The sequence below is a fragment of the Phyllobates terribilis genome, unplaced genomic scaffold (genome assembly GCF_046119375.1).
Source record: "Phyllobates terribilis strain yellow unplaced genomic scaffold, ASM4611937v1 Scaffold_1__5_contigs__length_1240528914, whole genome shotgun sequence".
Taxonomy (NCBI): domain Eukaryota; kingdom Metazoa; phylum Chordata; class Amphibia; order Anura; family Dendrobatidae; genus Phyllobates; species Phyllobates terribilis.
The window spans coordinates 542,845,425-542,869,906 of NW_027362761.1; the positions used below are offsets into that span (position 1 = coordinate 542,845,425).

General features: G+C 44.5%; 1 protein-coding gene across 3 annotated transcripts in view; it reads left to right on the forward strand.

Moving 5' to 3' along the window:
* KIAA1328 (KIAA1328 ortholog) overlaps positions 1–24,482 on the forward strand; it is a 161,311-nt gene that overhangs the window by 59,328 nt on the left and 77,501 nt on the right. For all 3 annotated transcript variants that reach the window (XM_073680433.1, XM_073680434.1, XM_073680435.1), the window contains exon 6: positions 1,975–2,102. In XM_073680433.1, the coding sequence (XP_073536534.1) occupies positions 1,975–2,102 (128 nt within the window). The remainder of the gene's footprint in view (positions 1–1,974; positions 2,103–24,482) is intronic.

Genomic DNA, 24,482 nt, shown 5'->3' on the forward strand with positions numbered 1-24,482 from the left:
GCTGCTGCAGAATAGAGGCTGTGATGTGGCTGCTTCTTCTGTAATGGCCATGGTGCAGCTCTGGGGGCGCTGCTGCAGAATAGAGGCTGTGATGTGGCTGCTTCTCCTGTAATGGCCATGGTGCAGCTCTGGGGGGCGCTGCTGCAGAATAGAGGCTGTGATGTGGCTGCTTCTCCTGTAATGGCCATGGTGCAGCTCTGGGGGGCGCTGCTGCAGAATAGAGGCTGTGATGTGGCTGCTTCTCCTGTAATGGCCATGGTGCAGCTCTGGGGGGTGCTGCTGCAGAATAGAGGCTGTGATGTGGCTGCTTCTCCTGTAATGGCCATGGTGCAGCTCTGGGGGGCGCTGCTGCAGAATAGAGGCTGTGCTGTGGCTGCTTCTCCTGTAATGGCCATGGTGCAGCTCTGGGGGGCGCTGCTGCAGAATAGAGGCTGTGATGTGGCTGCTTCTCCTGTAATGGCCATGGTGCAGCTCTGGGGGGCGCTGCTGCAGAATAGAGGCTGTGATGTGGCTGCTTCTCCTGTAATGGCCATGGTGCAGCTCTGGGGGGCGCTGCTGCAGAATAGAGACTGTGATGTGGCTGCTTCTCCTGTAATGGCCATGGTGCAGCTCTGGGGGGCGCTGCTGCAGAATAGAGGATGTGATGTGGCTGCTTCTCCTGTAATGGCCATGATGCAGCTCTGGGGGGCGCTGCTGCAGAATAGAGGCTGTGATGTGGCTGCTTCTCCTGTAATGGCCATGGTGCAGCTCTGGGGGGCGCTGCTGCAGAATAGAGGCTGTGATGTGGCTGCTTCTCCTGTAATGGCCATGGTGCAGCTCTGGGGGGCGCTGCTGCAGAATAGAGGCTGTGATGTGGCTGCTTCTCCTGTAATGGCCATGGTGCAGCTCTGGGGGGCGCTGCTGCAGAATAGAGGCTGTGATGTGGCTGCTTCTCCTGTAATGGCCATGGTGCAGCTCTGGGGGGCGCTGCTGCAGAATAGAGGCTGTGATGTGGCTGCTTCTCCTGTAATGGCCATGGTGCAGCTCTGGGGGGTGCTGCTGCAGAATGGAGGCTGTGATGTGGCTGCTTCTCCTGTAAAGGCCATGGTGCAGCTCTGGGGGGCGCTGCTGCAGAATAGAGGCTGTGACGTGGCTGCTTCTCCTGTAATAGCCATGGTGCAGCTCTGGGGGGCGCTGCTGCAGAATAGAGGCTGTGACGTGGCTGCTTCTCCTGTAAAGGCCATGGTGCAGCTCTGGGGGGCGCTGCTGCAGAATAGAGACTGTGACGTGGCTGCTTCTCCTGTAATAGCCATGGTGCAGCTCTGGGGGGCGCTGCTGCAGAATAGAGACTGTCATGTGGCTGCTTCTCCTGTAATGGCCATGGTGCAGCTCTGGGGGGCGCTGCTGCAGAATAGAGGCTGTGATGTGGCTGCTTCTCCTGTAATGGCCATGGTGCAGCTCTGGGGGGCGCTGCTGCAGAATAGAGACTGTGACGTGGCTGCTTCTCCTGTAATAGCCATGGTGCAGCTCTGGGGGGCGCTGCTGCAGAATAGAGGCTGTGATGTGGCTGCTTCTCCTGTAAAGGCCATGGTGCAGCTCTGGGGGGCGCTGCTGCAGAATAGAGGCTGTGATGTGGCTGCTTCTCCTGTAATGGCCATGGTGCAGCTCTGGGGGGCGCTGCTGCAGAATAGAGGCTGTGATGTGGCTGCTTCTCCTGTAAAGGCCATGGTGCAGCTCTGGGGGGCGCTGCTGCAGAATAGAGGCTGTGATGTGGCTGCTTCTCCTGTAATGGCCATGGTGCAGCTCTGGGGGGCGCTGCTGCACAGCCTGTTAGTGTGACATTTTGCAGCATTTTTCCCCTTGTCTGTTACGCTATGAGAGCTGAAATCTCCGCTCTGCTGCCTCCGGGCCGTGTTGTCACTCTTGACATGAAAGATTTTACTTTTGTTTTTATTTTTCCTAAAGTTTAAGAAATCCCTTAACGAATCTTTGCACCTCTACAACAGCAGTACCGGGAGTGCCAGGAGCTGCTGAGCCTGTACCAGAAGTACCTGTCAGAGCAGCAGGAGAAGCTGAGCCTGTCTGTAACCGCGCTGAGCACCGGGACCGGCCGTACCCAGCAGGTGAGCCGCGCCGTGCCCTCTCCTCACCGCTCTGCAGAGCATTGCTCAGCACCGCAGCTATGCAGGCGTCTCCACCTGCCTGCCCCCCATCTCCTGCAGTGAGCGGGGCTGGCAGAGGCCTGGGCTCGGTATCACGCAGCAGGGTCCGGGGGAGCCCGTTGTTTGTTTTCTAATGAAGAGCAATTAGCGCACTGTATATTTTCTAATACAGTCGGAAAGGACATTTTAATGGGTGAATCAATTATGCAAATCGTCTCGCCTCTGCGGAGGGGCAGATAATGTGTGTTGGACTCACAGCAAAGTCTATACAAATGCTGAGAGACAGCGGATGGGAAGGGCTTTCAGCCTCAGAGCTCACGTGCCGCTCATGCCAGGGATTAAATCCCTTATTGAGCGGAAAAATAAAAATACAAACTGCATCAAATGTGGATTTTACATGGGGCTGACAATGCAGCAGAGCGGAATATGGAGCCACGTTGTTTGTTTGCACTCGCCTAGTAATCTCCCTACAGTGCTGGGAGCGGGCGGCCATCTTGCTATCTCTTTGGAGCGGGTAGAGAGGATCAAAAAGATTTTCAGCATGTAGTCCGTGACCTTCGAACCTGCTCCTTTCTGCCGGCATCCCTGGCCCCGTCGATGCATACTCCCGAATCCAGCTTGGCGGGGGGGTTCGGACGTGAGCACCGATGGGACCAATGAATCAGTGCCAAAACGCAGTGTGAAAGCACCCATATGTAAGACCATCACATGAAACTAGTGACTACCTAACATGTAAAAAACGAAAAATGTCCCATCCTGATACATTACCTTTTAAGTTATGTTTTCTCCACAATGTAAATGTATCCCTTTCCTAGATCGGGGGTACTGAGCTCCCCGGTTCTTCTGTTGAATTACATTGCGTATTGAACGCACATTCACACTGCGGCTGTATTTAAAATCTATGGGACTGACGTTGAAAGCACAGTTTAGTGCCTTTTTGTTTTCACCTCAGCCACACAAATACTCTTTATATACGAAAAAATTGCACTTTTTTTTAAAAAATTTGAGGCATAGTCTGACTCAATGACAATCCTTTTTATAGACACACTTAGAAACTCTCCAGGAGGGTGTAAAAAGTCAAATGCAAATAGTAAATTTGGCTCCCGGCAGGTTCTCTGTTATTTTGGTCCAATTTTCTTTGAATATGTCCCTTCTTTGCACAACTAAAAGCATTTTCATTTTCTTTCTTACACAGTGCCAAGTGCATGTGTGTTTGTGTATATATGTACATTAAAATATATTGTGAGCCAGTCACCAATTTTCTAAGTAAATATGTTTCTAAAGATGCTCTTGACATGAAATTCTCACCAGATGTCTGTAACAACCCATCCAATCCACACAGGAAATTAAACCGCAGATGTCCATACTTTTAAGTTTTCTATGTAATAATGAGAAATGACACAAGGAAAAAGTATTGAACACATGAAGAAAGAGGTGTAAAAAGCCACGAAAAGTCATGACACTTACTGAAATCTATCAGTAATTCGAAAGCAATCCTAACACTTATTGAAAAATATCAGCTGGTTCAACTGATGGCCCTTAGAAATATCTCATTGCCAAGGTGCCACTCAAGAAACATATGATGGGTAAAACCTGTGAGCTGTATCAAGACCTTCCCAACCTTATTGTTGCAAAACATACTAAACTACTGAAGGTTCCAGTGAGCACTGTTGGGGCCATAAACCTGAAGTGGAAAGAGCGTCATTTCACTATAAACCGGCCACAACTAGTTGCAAGATTTCAGACTAAGGAGTGAAAAAAATGATTAGAAGAGTTGTTCAAGAGCCAGTGACTACCTGTGGAGAGTTACAGAAAGACCTGGAATCAGCAGGTACAATTGTTTCAAAGCCAACTCGAAGTAATGTTCTCAACCTCCATGGCCTGTATGCACGCTCACTACGTAAGACTCCATTGCTGAACGAAAAGCAAGTTCACGAGCGTTTAAAGTTTGCGCAATAACATTTAGACAAACCTATGAAATACTGGGAGAATATTGTCTGGTTAGATGAGACCAAAATTGAACTCTTTGGATGCCATAATACACACCCTGTTTGGAGACCAAAAGGCACTACATATCACCCCAAAAACACCATACCAACAGTGAAGTTTGGAGGTGGGAACATCATGGTGTGTGGCTGTTTTTCAGCATACAGCACTGGCAAACTTCATATATCACTATGTAACATGATTTTTGTTCCCAGGGAATAAATGTAATTTCTTAATTTTGGTTATATCCTAAAAACATGGGGAAAAAAAGGAATTGGCCTGCAAAAACTTTGACTTCGCGGTCAGGACAGCAAAAAGTTGAAATTGGAATACTTTCTTTAAGGAAAATTACAAATGTTTGGATTTAAGTTCATAATAAAAACAAAATACAAAATATTTCAAACCTATAGTAGATGTTAATTTAAATGCTACAAATTGATGAACAGGAACCTAGAAATGTTTTTACTTTTTGCAAGATTTGTGAGGGTGTGTGAGGTTTTCAATGTAGTATCCTACATTTTGAACGTCGCAACCAAGGAAATCTGGATGAAAGCGCTCTTTGCTTCTCTGCATTGAAGCCTGTAACTACTTTAACAAAACTGTTCCATGCTTTTTTCTCCTTCCTTTTTTTTTTTTTTTTTGATTTGAGGGCTAACAAACGCCAGCTTTAACTTTTGCTTTGGGAATAGATCTTGTAGATACTTGTATGTTTCAGATTCCTTGTCCAAAGCTGTGACAAATTGTTTCATGAGGCCTAGTTTGATGTGCAAATATGGCATTAGTACCTTTCAAGGGTCTACAAGTAGCTGTTATTTATTATAGCGCCATTTATTCCATGACGCTTTACATGTGAAAAGGGGTATACAAAATAAAAAGTATAATAATCTTAGACAATAGAAGTCACTGATTGGTACAGGAGGAGAGAGGACCCTACCCGCCAGGGCTCACAGTCTACAAGGGATGGGTGAGGTTAGAGCTGGTCGTGCAGTGTTATGGTGGATCAAGGGTTACTGCAGGTTGTTCGCTTGTCGGAACAGGTAGGTCTTCAGGTTCCTTTTGAAGGTTTCCACTGTAGGTGAGATTCTATGTTGGGGTAGAGTGTTCCAGAGTAGGGGGGATGCACGGGAGAAATATTGTATGCGATTGTGGGAAGAGGAGATAAGAGGGGAGTAGAGAAGGAGGTCTTGTAAGGATCGGAGGTTGCATGCAGGTAAGTACCGGGAGACTAGGTCACAGATGTATGGAGGACACAGGTTGTGGATGGCTTTGTATGCCATGGTTAGGGTTTTGAACTGAAGTCTCTGGGTAACGGGGAGCCAGTGAAGGGATTGACAGAGGGGAGAGGCCGAGGAACACCAGGGGGACAAGTGGATTAGTCCGTTAGGAGAGCTTAGGATAGATTGGAGAGGTGCCAGAGTATTAAAAGAGAGGTCACAGAGCAGGAGGTTGCAGTAATCGAGGCGGGAGATGAGGACATGGACTAGTGTTTTTGCAGATTCTTGAGTAAGGAAAGTACTGATCCGGTAGATATTTTTGAGTTGGAGTCGGCAGGAAATGGAAAGGGCTTGGATATGTGGTTTGAAGGAGAGATCAGAGTCCAGAGTTACCCCGAGGCAGCGAGCTTGAGGGACTGGGGAGAGTGGGCAGCCATTTACTTTGATAGGTCTGTTGGAGAGGTTGAGTGAGATGGGAGGGGGAAAGATAATGAATTCAGTTTTATCCATGTTAAGTTTTAGAAATCTAGCAGAGAGGAAGGTTTAAATGGCGGACAGACATTGTAGGATTCTGGTTAGTAGGGAGGTGATATCTGGTCCAGAGAGGTAGATTTGTGTGTCATCGGCGTAAAGGTGATATTGGAAGCCTTGAGACTCTGAGCTTTTCCAGGCTGAAGGTATAAATGGAAAAGAGCAGGGGCCCTAGGACTGAACCTTGGGTGATACCGACAGATAGGGGGCGAGGTGAGGAGGTGGTGTGTGAGTGGGAGACACTGAATGAACGGTCTGTTGGGTATGACGAGATCCAAGATAGGGCCAAGTTTGTGATGCCAAGAGATGAGAGAATATTTAGTAGAGAATGATCCACTGTGTCAAAATCAGAAGACGGGTCCAGGAGAAGGACAGAGTAGTGTCGCTTGGAGTTGGCGGTTAGTAGGTCATTGGTGACTTTTTACTCAGAGCAGTTTCAGTGGAGTGGTGCCAGATTATAAGTGGTCAAATAGGGAGTAGCAGGAGAGGTTGGAAGGACAGTTCAAGATGGATGTGTCCCAGTAGTTTTGAGGTATAGGGGAGAAGTGATATGGGACGATAGCTAGACAGAGAGGATGGGTCAAGGGAGGGCTTTTTGAGGATGGGTGTAATTGAGTATTGTTTGAAGCGTGGGCTGAACACTCTAGTTGTTAGAAATAGGTTGAAGAGATGGGTTGGGGTTGGGGTAAAGACAGTGGTGAGGTTTGGGATGAGGTGGGATGGGATCGGGTCGAGTGCACAGATGGTGAGATGTGATCTTGAGAGTAGAGCGGAAAGTTGATCTTCCGTAACGGTGAAAAAGCTGGTTTTGGAGGAGGGCTGAGTAGTTGTGAGAGATGGGGCTGTGGGGTCTGTAGGCTAAAGCTTTCTCTGATATCAATCTTCTGCTTGAAGAATGAGGCAAAGTCTTCAACTGACATGAGTGGAGAGGGAGGAGGTGCTTGGGGACAGAGGAGGGAATTGAAAGTGTTGAATAGCTGTTTTGGGTTTCAAGACCGGGAGGAAGTGAGAGATGAGAAGTATGTTTGTTTGTTTTGCTGCAGTGAGTGTGGACTTGAAACTAGTGAGGAACTGTTTGAATGCGATGAGGTGCTCGTTGGAGTGGGATCTTTTCTAGCTCTGCTCAGCAACTCTGGAAGCCTACCTCAGTTCTTTAGTCAGGCACTGGTGTCAGGGTTGTCTGTTGATTTTGCGAGCTTTGGGATGTGTGAGAGGGGCGACCAATTTCAAGAGCTGCGGCATCTGCATCATGTAAGGAACTAATGTCCTGTAAGAGGGAGAAGGGATTCAGAGTGTGTGTGTGTGGATCAAAGTGTTTAAGATTTCTGCGAGGGTGTGCAGTTTTTATTGAGTGGGGGTTGTGGACCTGGAGACGAGAGGGAGTAGAGTGTAAGTAGGTTGTGGTCAGACAGTGGAAGATTTGAGTTAGAGAGGTTAGATAGGGAACAGAGACAGGTGAAGATGAAGTCCAATGTGTGGCCATCTTTGTGAGTGCCTGTGGAAGTCCATTGAGTGAGGCCGAAGGAAGAAATGAGAAGCTGAGAAGGAAGTGTCAATGGGGATGTTGAAGTCTCCCATGATAGTGGGGATGTCAGCGGAAAGGAAGTGAAGTAGCCAGGTGGTGAAATGGTCAAAGAAGGTGGTGGCTAGCCCTAGGGGGGCAGTAAATGACAGCCAGTTGGAGGGTGAGTAGATGCGCACACAGTGCTCAAAAGGAGAGAGCGTAACGGAGGGCAGCAGTGCAATTGAGGTGAAGGAGCAATTATCTGAAAGGAGGAAACCAACTCCTCTGCCATGCTTGCTGCTGTGGTGGGGGTGTGTGAGTAAGATGGAATCCACCGTACGAAAGTGCATCTGGAGAAGGCTGTGTCAGAGGGGGTGAGCCAGGTTTCAGTGATGCCGAGGAAGGAAAGTTTGTTAGTAATGAAAAGATCATGAATGTAGGAAAGTTTGTTGCAGACAGAACGAGCGTTCCATAGAGCTCTTGTTAATGGGACTGGGGAAGCGGGAGGTGCGCAGATGGATATAAGGTAAGAGAAAGTCGTGTTAAATCGTGAATGAGAGGTCGAAGCGACTGGAGATGTGGTGAGGAGGACCAGGATTTGGGGAGATATTGCCGGCAGTGAGGAGGAGCAGAGAAAGTGTTAGCAGGTGGGAGTAGGAGAGGGCATGAGGTGGCTGCCTGTGTTTTGGAGATAGAATTGTATGTTGAGGAACAGTTCTGAGGAGGAGGTGAAATGGATGGGGAGGATTGAGGGAGAGAGAACCTGTTCCTTACTAGGTGTAGTGATTAGGGGGATTTGTAAAAAGTGAAGGATTATAGGGGTGAGAATGAAAACAAAGAGAAACATTGTTTACAGTTACTATATATCCAGTTACCTTCGGTTCTCTTCTGGTTCAATTCTGGTATAATTCATATTTGTACACTTAAGCGATCAAACACTTAAGGCAAATGACGCGACTAAAGTCTATGCAGACACCTTACTCACAATATATATGCTACAAAATGCATTCAGGGGTGAACCAGAGAAGAGTGGTCTGTGCTCAGCTTGATCAGATGATTTAGGCTGAGCCAGATGCAGGAAATTCAAGGTCATAAATAAGAGTGGAGATTGAGTAGTTTGTTGATAAAAAAAAAAACAAAAAAAAATAGCTCCCACTTAATGTTATTTCCAACAGAAAACTCAGTGCGTTCAGGCCAATATTGTCTGTGGTTGTTTGCTTTAGTGTTCCTGCTATCTCAAAGACCAAGAAAGCATGGAAACTTGGTATACCCTCCTTGAAGACCCATCAAGAATGCAACCATTTTGAAATCTCCAAATACTTCCCAACCATATTGCTCATATTTCAATGCATTTAGGAATCTCTTCACATTTACATTGTCGTCTTTTAAGCTTTGCTGAATGGGCAAGCGGAAGAGAAGGATACTTGTTACCATCATGGAGTAATACTGTTCTAAGACTCTGATGAACTGTCAATGAAGAGGCAAAACTCACTAGGATCAAAAGGAATTCCAATATTCCGAAACAGACCAGTTATATTGTGACCAAAGCAGAGTTCATCTTCACGGATAAAAAAAAAGCTGGAAAAAGTTGTTTGTTTTTTTTTTGCTTCCTCTGTTCTGATACTTGTTAGATGAAACTAAGTTCCATAGCTTGAGTCTGGATGTTAAAGGGGTTGTCCACTACTTTTACATTGATGCCCTATCCGTATGATAGGGCATCAATGTATGATTGGCCGGATCCGGCACCCAGCACCCCCGCCGATCAGCTGTTATCGGTGTCAGCGGCGGCCGCCGGCCGGAAGTCCTTACCTGCGCTGCTGGCCGTCAAGTGGTAGTGGCCGGCACCTGTTACTGCACATCCGCCTCCCATTCAATTGAATGGGAGGCGGATGTGCAGTAGCAAGCGCTGGTCACTACTACTTGATGGCCAGGCACCGCAGGTTAGGACTTCCGGCCGGCGGCACTGATAACAGCAGATCGGCGATGGTGCCGGGTGCGGGACCCCAGCCGATCATACATTGATCATACGGATAGGGCATTAATGTAAAAGTAGTGGACAACTTCTTTAAGAGCTCAGCATTACACTTTATAAGACCAATTAGTTTAATCTGTATTGCTTTAAGTCTGATCTTCAAAATCTGCCGCAATCTCTGAGCTACTACTTCCATCACTAGGTTCATCTCTATGGAGGAGTAAGTACAGGAAGTTCAGGACCATGGATGGTGATATGTTTGGATAAATTACTGCAGGTGCCGTCTTGCCAGCACCTCGTTTAGAAGGGTACACCATGAAGAAGTAACAGTCCATGGAATGATCAATGGGCTCTCGCCATATTCTTGGAACACCAAACTTCAAAGCCATCTTTTCCCCTCTGTATGTCTTCATGTCAATAGCACCTTTAGAAATATTTGCTTAGAAAATTGGTGACGTGTTCAGTACTTCACCCGCTGTGTGCATATAATCCAGACAAATGCGCATATGTCATGACAACTGAACCAACTTTTTTTTTCCAAGTTTTTTTTTTTTTAGTAGTTATTAAAAAAAAGTATAGAAACTGAGTATCTGTATAATCATACTGACCTGTAGCGTAAAATTAAAATGTAATTATTTTTTTTCTGCTAAGTGAACATCATAAAAAAACAAAGCAACGGAAAAAGTTCAGTTTTTCTAAAATTCTTGCCCACTTGGATTTTTTTTTTCATCTTGTTCTTCAGTACATTTAAAATGGATGGTGTCATTCAAAACTACACTTCGTCCTGCAGAAAAACAAGCCCTCAAATTGCTCTCTTTAGCCTCTTACCGTCAGCCAGTTTTGACTTTCCTGACACAGACCCATTTTTTACACCTGTCACGTCGCTCTTTAGTCGGTAATATCTCGAGTGCTTCTTCCAGTCTCAGAGATTCTGAGATTGTTTTTCCTTGACACTTTGATTCGTGAAAGTGGTGCATTTAGGTCGATACGACTTAAAGGGGTATTCCCATCTCCAAGATCGTAGCCCAATGTGGAGTAGGTGTAATAATAAAAATATTGGCAAATGCATCCAATTATAAATGTAGTATAGTTCTTTTGATTCACTGTGTCTTTCCTCATGAGCATCTCATGGTTACGACTAGTGTTGAGCGAACATGCTCGACACTGCTCGGTACTCGCCCGAGCATCACGCTACTCTGGATATTCGGCGAGCACCGAGCATTTCCGGGTTACTCGGGCGGGAGCTCGGGTCTCCGCCCTGCATGTTTGGCGCTCTTTACAGAGCCAATGAACATGCAGGGATTGCCAGCCAGTCACTGTAATGCCGCAGCCATGTTTGTGGGCATTACAGTGATTGGCTGGCCGCACAGCGTCACCTCCCACACGATCAGCCCATCATGATTGGTGTCTGTGCGATGTCTGCGGTGTCTGTGCGTGTGTCTGCGAGTGTGTGCGATGTGTGTGGGTGTGCGCGGTGTCTGTGCGATGTCTGCGGGTGTGTGCATGCAGGCAGACATAGGCCGATGTGACACTACTACTCCCATCGGCCTATGTCTGTCCCCCGTCCACTCGTGCCAGCAGGATCAGCTCGATGGGAGCAGTAGTTCCCATCAGCCTGATCCTGCTATATAAATTGCCCTACTGTGTCCCCAATAAATTTTAAATACATGTCATTGGTGGCCAGTGGTTACCTACAATAAATTTGTTCATACATTACCTGTCCCCGCCGATCGCCACCTAAAATAAAGTAAAAAATAAAAAACTACACCTATACTCACCTAGACACCTAATTCCCCGAAGCCATCGATCTCCTGTAATAAAATATAAAATAATAAACCACAACCTTATCCTTACCCCTCCGTAGTAGTCCACGAGTGTCCCACGATGATCTCCAGTTTAGAGCAGCCACATAGAATGTGACCGCTCAGAGCCGCTGCCGCCGCTAGAATGACGGGGGCCGTAAAGCAGCCCCGTCATTGCATAAGCGGGTTCGCCGGAGTTCAGGCAGCGCTGCTCCGGTTAGCTCCTTTACGGCCCTGCTGTATCGTGAGAAATTCCCATGGTACAGCAGTGCCGTAAAGGAGGTCTCCGGAGCTGCGCTGCCTGAATGCACTCCTGTGACCTCAGTCAGTGGCTCCCGCTGCCGGGAGCGGACGTGTTCCCGGCAGTGTGAGCTTACAGCAGTCATGCACAGCTGTCACCATCTCCAGATGTGACAGCTGTGCATGGGAAATCAGCGCAGGAACGTGGACAGGTAACTATTTTTTTTTAGTAAACTAAGAATTAAATAAAATTGTGTGTTTTATTTCAAATAAATTATTTTTTTCTGGGTGTAGTGTGTGTTTTCTTTTTAACACTTTGTAGGTTAGTAATGGGGGTGTCTTATAGACGCCCATCATTACTAACCTGGGCTTCATGGCAGCTGGCACTGACATGAACCCCAGCCCCATTACCCCCTGCCACTGCACCAGGGCAGCGTGGAAGAGCGAGGCTAAGTGCCAGAGTTGGCGCATCCTATAGATGCGCCATTTCTGGGGCGGCTGACGGCTGGTGTTTCTAGCCTGGGAGGGGGCCAATATTCATGGCACCCTTCCTGGGCTATTAATATCAGCCCCCAGCTGTCTGCCTCGCCTTTGCTAGCTATTAAATAGGGGGTACCCCACGTCATTTTTTTTGGGGGGTCCCCCATTTTAATAGCTAGTAAAGGCTAGGTATTCAGCTGGGGGCTGATATTAGTAGTCTGGGAAGCTCCGTGGGTATTACCCACTTCCCAGGCTTCAAACATCTGCCCCAGCCGTCTGCTTAACCTCCGCTAGAGCCTTAAATTATGGGGGATCCCACGCCAATTTTTTTTTTAAATAAATCCTTTATTTTAACACTAAATGACAAGTACAGGAGTTAATAAAGATGCAGTCCCTAAATTATAATTTATTTTTTAATTGATTTTTCCCAAAAATTTTGACGTGGGCTTTGCCATATTTTTGTATGCCAGCCAGGTACAGCATCCAGCTTCTATGAACGCGCCATTTTCCGGGGTGGCTGCGGACTGCAATTTGCACCGGGGGGGGGGGGGGGGGCAGAAAGCTTGGGCCTCCCTGCACTGCAGATTCCAGCTGCCTAGTTGTACCTGGCTGGACACACAAATAGGGAGAAGCCCCACGTATTTTTTTTTTAAAATTATTTCATGAAATTCATGAAATAATTTTTTAAAAAAAGGGCTTCCCTATATTGTTGTGTCCGGCCAGGTACAAATAGGCAGCTGGTGGTTGGGGGCAGCCCGTTCCTGCCTGCTGTACCTGGCTGGACACAAATATAGTGCGAAGCCCCAAGTCAATTTTTTTTAATTATTTCAGGAAATTCATGAAATAATTAAAAAAAAAATTGATGTGGGGCTTCGCCCTATATTTGTGTCCAGCCAGGTACAGCAGGCAGGAACGGGCTGCGCCCAACCACCAGCTGCCTATTTGTACCTGGTTGGACACAACAATATAGGGAAGCCCTTTTTTTCTTAATTATTTCATGAATTTCATGAAATAATTTAAAAAAAAATACGTGGGGCTTCGCCCTATTTTTGTGTCCAGCCAGGTACAACTAGGCAGCTGGGGGCTGGAATCTGCAGCGCAGGGAGGCCCAAGCTTTCTGGGCCCCACCTGCTGCAAATTGCAGTCTGCAGCCACCCCGGAAAATGGCGCGTTCATAGAAGCGCCATCTTCTAGCGCTGTACCCAACTCATCCAGGGCCCTGGTGCGGTGGCTCACTGGGTAATAAAGGGGTCAGGGCCAGCTTGGTATTATCAGCTGGCCCTAAGCCCGAAATTCATGGGGTCACGCCAATATTAGACATGACCACCATGAATTTCTAGTAAAGTATTTAAAAAAAACACAAACACCCAGAAAAAAGTCCTTTAATTGAAATAAAGACACAATTCTTTATTGTTCTAAATTAAACCATACTTACCATCACGCCCATTCCAGCTGAAGCCAACGATCTCCTGCAATAAAAGAAAAATAATAAAGTAACCTCATCCTTACCTTTCCATGGTTCCCAGGACAGCTTCAGCTCTGCTACATCGAGATGACAGGCTGGACCGCAGCAGAACGCTGCCATCCAGCCTGTCATCCCGCAGACACTGAGAAGAGCAGGCATGCTTGCGCTCCTCAGTGTCTCTCTGTGACGGCATAAAGATGAGCCGAGGTCATGTCCAATGAACTCGGCTCACCTCATGCACGTCACTGACAGCGTGGGAAAATTCTCCTGCACTCAGCGCTTCAGCGTGAGAATTTTCCCACGCTGTCAGTGACGTGAATGAGGTGAGGTCTTGTCCAATGAACTCAGCTCACCTCATGCACGTCACTGACAGCGTGGGAAAATTCTCACGCTGAAGCGCTGAGTGCAGGAGAATTCTCCCACGCTGTCAGTGACGTGCATGAGGTGAGCTGAGTTCATTGGACATGACCTCGGCTCATCTGGATGCCGTCACAGAGAGACACTGAGGAGCACAAGCATGCCTGCGCTTCTCAGTGTCTGCGGGATGACAGGCTGGATGGCAGCGTTCTGCTGCGGTCCAGCCTGTCATCTCGATGTAGCAGAGCTGGAGCTGTCCTGGGAACCATGGAAAGGTAAGGATGATGTTGCTTTATTATTTTTCTTTTATTGCAGGAGATCGTTGGCTTCAGCTGGAATGGGCGTGATGGTAAGTATGGTTTAATTTAGAACAATAAAGAATTGTGTGTTTATTTCAATTAAAGGACTTTATTCTGGGTGTTTGTGTTTTTTTTAACTTTGACTATGGGGTTAGTAATGGGGGTGTCTTATAGACGCCTCTCCATTACTAACCTGGGCTTGATGTCAGCTGGCATTATAAGCTGACATCAACCCCAACCCTATTACCCCACTGCCACCGCTACAGGGCAGTGGGAAGAGCGAGGCTAAGTGCCAGAATTGGCGCATCCTATGGATGCGCCATTTCTGGGGCGGCTGATTGCTGGTGTTTCTAGCCTGGGAGGGGGCCAATATTCATGGCACCCTTCCTGGGCTATTAATATCAGCCCCCAGCTGTCTGCCTAGCCTTTGCTAGCTATTAAATTAGGGGGGACCCCACGTCATTTTTTTTGGGGGGTCCCCCATTTTAATAGCTAGTAAAGGCTATGTATTCAGCTGGGGGCTGATATTAGTAGCCTGGGAAGCTCCGTGGGTATTACCCCCTTCCCAGGCTTCAAACATCTGCCCCAGCCGTCTGCTTAACCTCCGCTAGAGCCTAAAATTACGGGGAATCCCACGCCAATTTTTTTTTTAAATAAATCCTTTATTTTAACACTAAATGACAAGTACAGTAACCAACACTGTCACTGTACTTCATATATATATGTGACTGACATACATAGATTAGATAGATAGAAACATGATTCTCTATTCCTTCTATTCTAAATTGTCGGGTACCGCTGCTGAATTGCCGGCCGGCTTTTTTAAAGAGACGGTGCATGAAAACACTATTATATTTTTAAATAAATCCTTTACACTAAATGACAAGTACAGTAACCAACACTGTCACTGTACTTCATATATATGTGACTGACATGTTTCTATCTATCTAATCTATGTGTGATTCTCTATTCTTTCTGTTGTAAATTGTCGGGTACCGGTGTATGCGCTGATGAATTGCCGGCTTTTCATGTTTCACTGTGAGCACTGTTCCCATCGATTTGGGCAACCACCTCCCCCAATACATTCTACATTATTCTTAGTTGTTTTACTTCATGTAGAATTAACCTACAAGGAAAGAAAGGGTTTATTTTCATTCCGATGTTTCTGTCCCATTGACTTGCATTGGTTTCCGGTATCGGAATCGGCGATATCCGATACTTTTTGGGTATCTGTCCAATCCGATACGATACGATATTTCTTGATATCGGAAGGTATCGCTCAACACTATCCTTAACATATTTCACAGGAAAGCACTTTCACTTTAGTTTTTGAACGTTTTATTTTGAGCCTGTTAAAGTGGCTTAATACCTCTGAAAACGTTGTTGACAGCAGTGACCTGGGGGTCAGAAATGGTTCCTGGGGCGGTCCCCATGCTGTCCCCATGTCATTTGAGCACTGTCACTATCGTTTTGGGCACTTGTTAGGCTTTTAAAAGACTGCCGGGGGTGCCACCGCAAAAATGCTCGAGTCTCCCATAGACTAACATTGGGCTCGTTGCTCGGGTCGAGCACCCGAGTATCACGGCGAGCTCGGCCCGAGCTTCGAGCACCCGAGCATTTTAGTGCTCGCTCAACACTAGTTACGACCATTAGCAACTAGCTAACTGTCACTATATCAGTGGATGTAACCATGAATACCTAAGGTCCTGCAAAGCATGCACATGAGGAAAGAGACATAGCGAATCAGAAGAACTATACTATATTTCTAATTGGAGAAATTTGCTAATATTATTGTCATTACACCTACTACATAGTGGGATAGGATCTTAGAGATGGGAATACCCCTTTAAGTTTTTATTTATAAAAATTTGCTGAAATTTTTTCAAACACTACATTTTTCTACCCCCATAACACAATAGTCATGCAACACCTAATAATTTATTTACCCTAGGTCTGCTTTTCCTCAGCACAATTTCTGAAATGTCATTTTTTTTCTTAGGATTTTAGAAGGGTTAAAAGTTTTCAGCAACTTTTTTTTTTTTTAACAAAACCTATTCAGATTTGAAGTAACTTTTAGGGGCCTATGTGATGGCTTTTTGAAAAACTGTACTCCGCAAAGTGTTCAAAACCACATTCAGGCAGTATGTGTACTCTACAAGTGATGGAAAGTGGAATGAAAAAATGTGTACCATGTCTTGGCCTCAATTTTATCATAAACTCTAATGTGAGAAAATGCACTACAACACTTCTTAATGCGATGTCTAGTGAACGCACCCATATGTGGTCAGGATCTACCGTTTGGGCACATGGCATGGCACCGAAGCAAAGGGACGCGATCTGATTTTTGGACCACAATTTTGGCTGGAGTAGATTGTGGTCGCATTTGCAGAAGCCCCAAAGTACCAGAATATGCGACCCCCCCCCCCCCCACCTTACCCTCCATACGTACACGCGTGACTCCAGTTTGGAAATTACACCCCTCAAGGAAAGCTCACAGGGTTGTACTGAACTTTTTGGACTCGCAGGTGCCTCACAAAATTTTATAACATAGGAATGTAAAAATGAAAAAAGATTTTTCCAAGAAAATGTTGATCTAGTCCCAATTTTTTTTCATTTTGACAAGGACAACTGGAGAAAAATAGCCTGCGCAATTTGTTGTGTGATTTCTCCAATACCCCACAGGTAGTCAGAAATGACTTTTTGGACACACGGCAAGGTGCGCTGGAATACACCGCAGATGCCAAATCACACTGGCTGAATCTCTAAGGGGACAATACAACTGAAACCCTTCCCATAATTGACCACATTTTGGAAATCAAGCCCCTCATGGAATAGGGGGTGTAGTGACCTTTTTGAACCACGAGATGCTTTTAGCTTTATAAAAATGGGATTTGAAAATGAAATTTTTTTTATTCCTCTGAAATGATTCCTTAGCCCCACAATTTTCATTTTTTACAGAGGATAATAGAAAGAAAACGAACCCCATAATTTGTGCAGTAATTGCTCCTGAATGCTGTTTGGATGCACTTCAGGGCTCAGAAGGGAAGGATCGCGGTTGTCTTTTTGAAGTGAAAATTTGTCTGGAATTGATTGCAGGTGCCACTTGCAGGGCCCCCGAACTAACAGAAGAGCCGAAAACACCTTAAAGTGACCACATTTTGAAAGCTACACTCCTCAAGAAATTCATCTAGGGGGGTGGTGAGCATTTTTTTTCTTCACACGTGCTATACAGAATCATAAAATGCTGGGTTCATGGAAACTAATTTTTTTTTTTCTCCATTAAAATGTGCCAGCATACGTTATTCATTTTCAAAATAACCCTATAATTTGCAAAGCAATTTGTTGAAATGCCCAATATGTCATCAGACACTATTGTTTGTGGGTACGGCTGTGCACAAAAAGGTAGACCTGCAATTTTGGCTTTTTAAGTAAAAATGTGTCAGTAATAGGTTGCAGGCGCCACTTAGAGGCCCGAGGTGCCAGAAAAGCAGGACCAAAGTAACTCCATTTCGGAAACTACACCCCTCAGTAAGTTTCTATATGACTGTAATGAGCATCTGTATCCCACAGATGTTTCGTCGATTATATATATATTTTTTATTCTTTTACTATTGAAAATGAAAAATTACCTTTTTGATACAATGAGATTTAGATCAAAATGTTTAATCTTTACCAATAAGAACAAAATCGTACCCCGTGCATTATAGCACAATTTCTGCCAAGTATGACATTACCCTATATGTGGTTATACTCTACTGTTTGGGCACACGGCAGGGCTCAGAAGAAAAGCAGCATCATTTGTTCTTTGAGACGCAGACTTTCCTGGAGTAATATGTAGGCACCATTTGCAGAGCTCCTAACGTGCCAAAATGGCTGAAATACCCAAAAAGTCACCCCATTTTGCAAGTTGCACTCAGGGAAATAATCTTTGGGTGTAGTGATTATTTTGACCTGACTGATGTTTTCCAGAAATTGGTGCACAGTGGCTATTAGAGTGAAAAGTGCAAATATACCATTTTTATGCCCCATGCATAGTGCGCCCCATAAATTTAAGTGGTTTGTCCAGGACTTAACAATTGGTGGATCTGTCTCAATATGGGATCTGTGTGGTCTAAGATCGCCCACTGATTAACTAAAAACTGCTCTGGTAGCGCCCCGAACTATGTGATGTATGGGGCTGAACACCGCAGCATTGTACATGGGGTAGTAGCCTCTGCTGAGTACTACAGAGCTCCCTTCAATGGGAGATAAAGCGCAGTACTGGTCTGCAGTCCCCTGTGTGCAGTGCTGCTGTGCTCCACCCATGCCTGAGAATTTATTCTCTGCAAATGTAATGTCCCATATTACGCTCTGGGGTTTCCGCAATTATGTAAGAAAAAAAAAAATGCTTATACTTTCTTCACCACTCATGTGTCCAGTCCCTCCACTACTCACTGCCACCAGTCTGGTCCTCTCCGCATCTTCTGATCCCACGTCACTTGTGTTGGAGTTTTTGAGCCTCTAACACTGTGCTTGACTTCTGGCTGTCATGGCATCCAGGAGGGTTCTGCGCCAGCACACGGGAGGTCAACGGTGTTATGACGTCACGACATGCGTGTGGTCTTCCTCCTCGCATTCAAAGAGCTCTCTTGGGGCCATGGCAACTTTGAAGTTTGGCCCCGGGGTGAGAGGCCTGAAGATTCCAACGTGAGTGGCGAGGGATCAAAAGGAGGAGGACCGGACAGGTGGCGGGCGGTGAGTAGCGGTGGGGTGAGTGTAATTTTTTATTTACCTTCTTGATGGCCCATTATGTTTCACACAAATGTCAGTCAGCGCCATTTTGCTTAATCCACACGGAAGTGAACTACAAAAAAAATCTTTATTTTGGCAAATGCTGAATTTTCTAAAATTTGAGTAGAAACTCTACTAAAATGTATTCACTCATCTCTAGTCATCAGTCATTAGATCTTGGAGAACCCCTTTTTTTAAGCTAGTATGACAACCCTCCTATATAGACATGGAGGTTATAGGAAGCTGAATAAAATGATACCTTGATATCTGCGATCCGATTATTCCAGAGAGAGACACATTTTCTTCATATGCAAATGAGCTGTTAAGGTCTGTGGGCTGGATATAGATCTCCCTGAGAATCTGTCTCCAGAGCTTATTATATAAATGAATGGGGATGTTACCAGTGTGAGACATGTAATGACTGACAGTCTGCTCTCCTGATCTACACGTCACACTGGTCATGCCATCTTTCATTTACAATAAGCTCTGGAGGCAGATTCTTCTGGAGATCTATGTCCGGCCCATAGATCTTAACAGCTCATTTACATATTAAGAAAAACCTATCACTTTATTTAGCTTCCCATGACATACATGCCCATATAGATGTCTTAGGAGGGTTGATCCTACTGACCAGATTCATTTTTAAGTGTGTTTTCCCCTCTGCAGCCATGCCATACATGTTGACTATGGTGTGGGCACGCTGCAGGGCTCAGAAGGGGCCATTTGGCTTTGGGAACATGGATTTACTGGATTGGGTTTTGAGAACCTTGTCTCTTTTCCAGCTCCATTAAACTATTAGTAACGTGGAAAACATCAATATTTCTGTTGACAGATGACGGATATGAGTAGGGGCTTGTTTTTTTGCGGGATGAGTTGGAGTTTTTAGCCGGTGCCATTTGGGGATCCATAACACTTATTTTTTACTTGCTCTTAAGATTTTTGAGAAACAAATGGAACAAATAACCATTTCAGGAATTCTCCTCATTTATTTTTTTTTAACACCGTTTTACGCTTCTTCTTCAGGTCAGTACAGTGTGTGTATATAGATATATAGATATATATATAGATAGATAGATTATAAAAATATTTGCTTTTGCATCATCATATTCTGAGAACTATAATTTTTTTTTTTTGCCAAGAGTAGTGTGGGGGCTTGATTTTTTTTGTGGAATAAGGTGAAGTTTTTACTCATACCATTTTGCACTACATAATATTTTTTTTCTATCAGATTTTGTTCGATTGTCTTTTTTTTTTTTCTTTGTAGTTCAGAGTGAACAAAAACCAGCAATTGCTTTTTAGTTTTGTTTTTTTTTGTTTTTTTTTTACGGTGGTCTTTGTATGAGTTAAGTAATGGGACAGTTTTATAAACTGGATCTTTCTGTATGCAACGTCAATAATTATATTTTACAGAGAAGCAGAATTTTTGGTGGTGAAACATTGCTGTTATATTTTCTTACTGGGTTTTGATTTTTTTTCTATCATATATTTACAAATTTCATTATTTTATTTTTTTTTTCTTCCCTGTACGGGGCTTCAACTTTCACTTGTTTCATTGCTGATCTAATATCCTGTAATACTTCTGCATTGCAGGGTAATTTACTTGTCAGTTTTACACTTAGTAAAGGCATGTGAGACCCTGATTGTGGCAGGCTATATCCCCCTGCCATCATTTGGCCTGGGGTCGCCATGGCCATCATTGGCACCGCGTGATCGCTATTGCGGGGTACCAGTGGGCTTAAAGAGGGTTTCTCCTCAATTAAATAACCATCTAGATGCTGCAGTCAACATTTACAGAGGCATCTTAGTGGTTCAATGGCCATGATCGGTGCTAGTACTGATCACAGCCCTTGCAACAGGGTTTCGTCTATAATACGAGGCGGTACCCAAAAAAAGGAGAGTTCTTTATATAATTTTTTTTTTATTCAAAATAACGTCTTGAAATCCTTACTCCTCTTCACAATCCTGTCCATTAGATGATGTGCACTTGTCCCAAAGTTTTTTCCACCGTTTGAAACATTTTTATATTCTTCTGAACTAATGCTGTTTAAGTGCCTCCAGCTATTTTTCCTTAACCTCTTCTACGTCCTGAAAAACGCTTTCCCTTCAAGTTTTCTTCATTTTTGGTAATAAAAATTTGTCTCGGGGGGGGGGGGGGGGGGCTAGGTTGGGCGAGTAAGAGGGGTAAGAAGCCGATGTCATTCCTTTTTCTCCAAAAACTGGTTGATTTTCAACGTTGTGTGGGTTGGCGCGTTGTCATGATGAAGCAGCCAGTCCTCCAATCGCCACAATTCAGGTCTTTTTTTTTTTTTTCCCGCTGCCTCACGCAATCGTTTCAGCACTAGCAAATAGTAAAGTTTGCCATCTCAGAATCGCTGAGAGCTTTGGAAGGGGATTGAGAAAAAACAATCACTCTGTCAACTGCGATGGGGTCTCATGAACGCTACTTGGCCGACTAAGCTGGGAGAGTGTCTAGTAAGCGTACCAAGCGGGAGAGGTCAGCACTGCCAACCCGCTTGCCTACAGAAAATTATTGTTTTTCTTGTTTACCACCTCATTGGCACCCATTGATGATGAAGCCGATTCTGCTTGTGAGATGGCAAAATCATTGCACCGTTCAGGTACGGCTTTTTGCAGGAACGCACTTGCCCATTCCGCTGTAGATGTAAGGTGGATGTTGGGAAGGGGTTGAGTTTGGGTGGTGCAATCCAACTTGGGCTTGCTGCGAAAAAATTCCAAAAGGACTTTCATGGAATTAAGGATCTGTCTCACACACTATATAGATTGGAATAGACACAGATGATAACTGACCTGTAATAAACCCTAACAGTTCGCCATCTGACAAAATAAAAAATCAACAATTATAAGCTAATGAGACAAAAAAGCAAGAAAGCAAGGAGGAGGCGAAGGCTTCATTCACTGAGCAGCAGGCCCCGGCATTCCTCCTCCTTAACAAACCAAGCATCTCCAAGGAAAGTGTAAATGTTCCTACTTCAATCTCATTTTAATGACGCACTCGAGCCTGGGCCCCGAAATGTCATCCTCTGTATTGTAAAACCTTTTGCAAAGTTGAATAAAGCTTACACATAAGAGCAATCAGCGCTGATGGCAGCAGCAGGCAAAATATCAGTCTCCGGGAATAAATTTTAGATGAATCCGCTCTCCAGACAATTTTGAATTTTAAATGTTTTTTAAAAATGTGACATCTTCATAAAGCCGAACACGAAAGAGCGAGAGAAACCGTAAAACCTGAATTTGTTGCTTTTGTTTTTTCCCCCCTCTTTTAATTTTTCCGTCTGTCTCCCAATCACCTCCTGACTACAGAAGACACCAACTAAGCAACTTTCCATTTTAATAATTTACTGCGCTCATGACCTATTAGCAGAAAATTGGTTAAAAGCTCTAAACCGGAGCAGATGTGTTTCTCCGAGGGGTTTTTGCTCTATGGTTTAAATACCTCATGTATGGAGGTTGAATATACCTGAACATTTGGAAAACTGCAGTGTTACTTTCCCCCAGAGCTACAATGATGCTCGATGAGATCTCTTCTGCTACTCTCCTTCTGTCCTTTAATTCTGCCACTTCTTGTTTCCATGGGTTTTCTTTTTTTTTTGTAAGGTTGAAATAGGTTTTCTACTACTTGCAAAAATTTTAAAAATTGACCTATGGCGGTGCAAAAATTAAGGGTAAAATAAAAAACTACTGTACCAGATTATCCTACTGCTACTGGAATTCCCCAGCAGTCATTATGCATTAAGTAACAAACTAATGGATGACTTAAATCCCTAAGCTCGATGTCTCCCCTGTCTTATGCTGCCCTTAGATAGAAGACAGGATAGACCTGCCTAAAACCTACGAACATGAAAAATGTAACAAAAGAATTTGGTCTTTGGAAGGTACACACAAAGTAAGTGACAGCAAAAGCATACTGCTGTTTTTTAAACTTTTTTTTTTCTTGCCTGCTATATACGAATGTTTCCTGATCATGAGAACCCCTTCTTCATCACTTTTTTTTATGCTTTTGGTCTTATGGATAATATGGTAAGGCGGATTCTCTAAGCTGTAGATCAGAATCGGCAACATACAGGAGACGTTAGTGCAGTGTAGAACTGAACTGGAAAGGCTGGGTAACACCGTGGAGCGAGGAACAGCAGAGCTGATTGTGCGGCTGGATGTTATCTTGCATGTGGAACAGCAGAGCACCTTAGAACAGTAGATCCGAGTATGTGGACAGATACATTACAAGAGCAGAGTGGGGTTTGTAGTGGAGCTGAATATGATGCACAGGAAGCACAATCCAGCAGTGCGGGGTAGTAGACTAACTAACTGTATGAAAACTCAGGAAGCGTATCGCCGCCTTAGAAGGTGACATCAGAGGCGCGCATGGGTACAGGGAAAGATGCGCAGTACGGTGTTGAAGCTGGGAAAAGTGAGTAACACTGGGTTACAGAAAGCAGTTGTCACAAAGAATCAAAAACTTAAACATTTTACATGAAACCTGTAGACTTTGAAGAGTTCAGTGATACAAACTTGTCATCTCACTTGAAATTATCGCAGCTTGATGGAGTAAATGCTGCACCAGGTGGTGATCTGCACCGTCAGCCGCTACATCTGTATTATTCAGCAGCCATGGGCTCTGTGTTGTTTTAATGAGTGGTTGTGCCAGTTTCTCACATTTACTTAGGCATCTCATATCCCTTGTCATTGCCATGAGTCATGGCTGCTGGCTGTAGCAGCAACCGCTTTGTTGCTATCGGCAGAGAACAATAATTCTTCATTTGCGTAATATCCCTGCATTGAGATGGGAGAAGGCATAATGTGTGTTTTTTCACTGGGTGGTAGAGAATCGGCCCTTGGGGGTAATTTAGGAAGACATTAGCCGAAGAAGTAACAAGATTCAACTTCCCCGTTTCAGTCAAGTAGGTTTTAAGTTCTTGAAATCTGAGGTGGCTTATGGCAACTTTAAGATGTCGGTTTTGGTTGTTTTTTTTCTTTTGGAGACCTTTGCACTTTTGATACTATAACAGTTTTTATGCTTCTGACAAATGCAAAAAAAATCCTAATCTTCCCTCATACGGTATTTTCTTTGGACGCTTCTCCTGTTGAACAAAAGCCTCCGAGCACTATACAATCAGACGCCTTCATGCAATTATGCATCAAGGTGCAATGTGGTAAGAATCTGACCCAAGCACCGCCTGAGACACTTCTAAATATAAAAGCCCAAAATGTGTGGAGTTTATTCGTGTCTATTATACTTACAATGGATATAAAAGCATTCCACACCCATGATAAAATGTTAGTGTTTTTTTTCTTTTACTCATATAAAAAAAAATCCTACAAAGAGTAATAATTTTAGAACTTTTCCCTCCTTTAACATCGCCCATAATTTGTACAATTTAATTGGAAAATAAATTGAACTCTTTTTGGGTGGAAAAAGAAAAATAAAGAACTAAAAATGTGGTTGCATAAATATACACACCCTTAAACTAATACTTTGTTGAAGTACCCTTTGAATTTCTGACAGCACTGCACATCTAGAATTGGCTATCTTTGCCCTCTCTTCCTTTCAGTATCTAAGAATCTGCCAGATTGCAGAGGCATCTTCTGTGTACAGTATTCTCTTCAGGTGACCCATAGATTTTCAATTGGATTCAGATCTGGGCTCTGGCTGGGCCATTCCTAAACTGTGATCTTCTACTGGAGAAGCCATTCTTCTGTTAATTT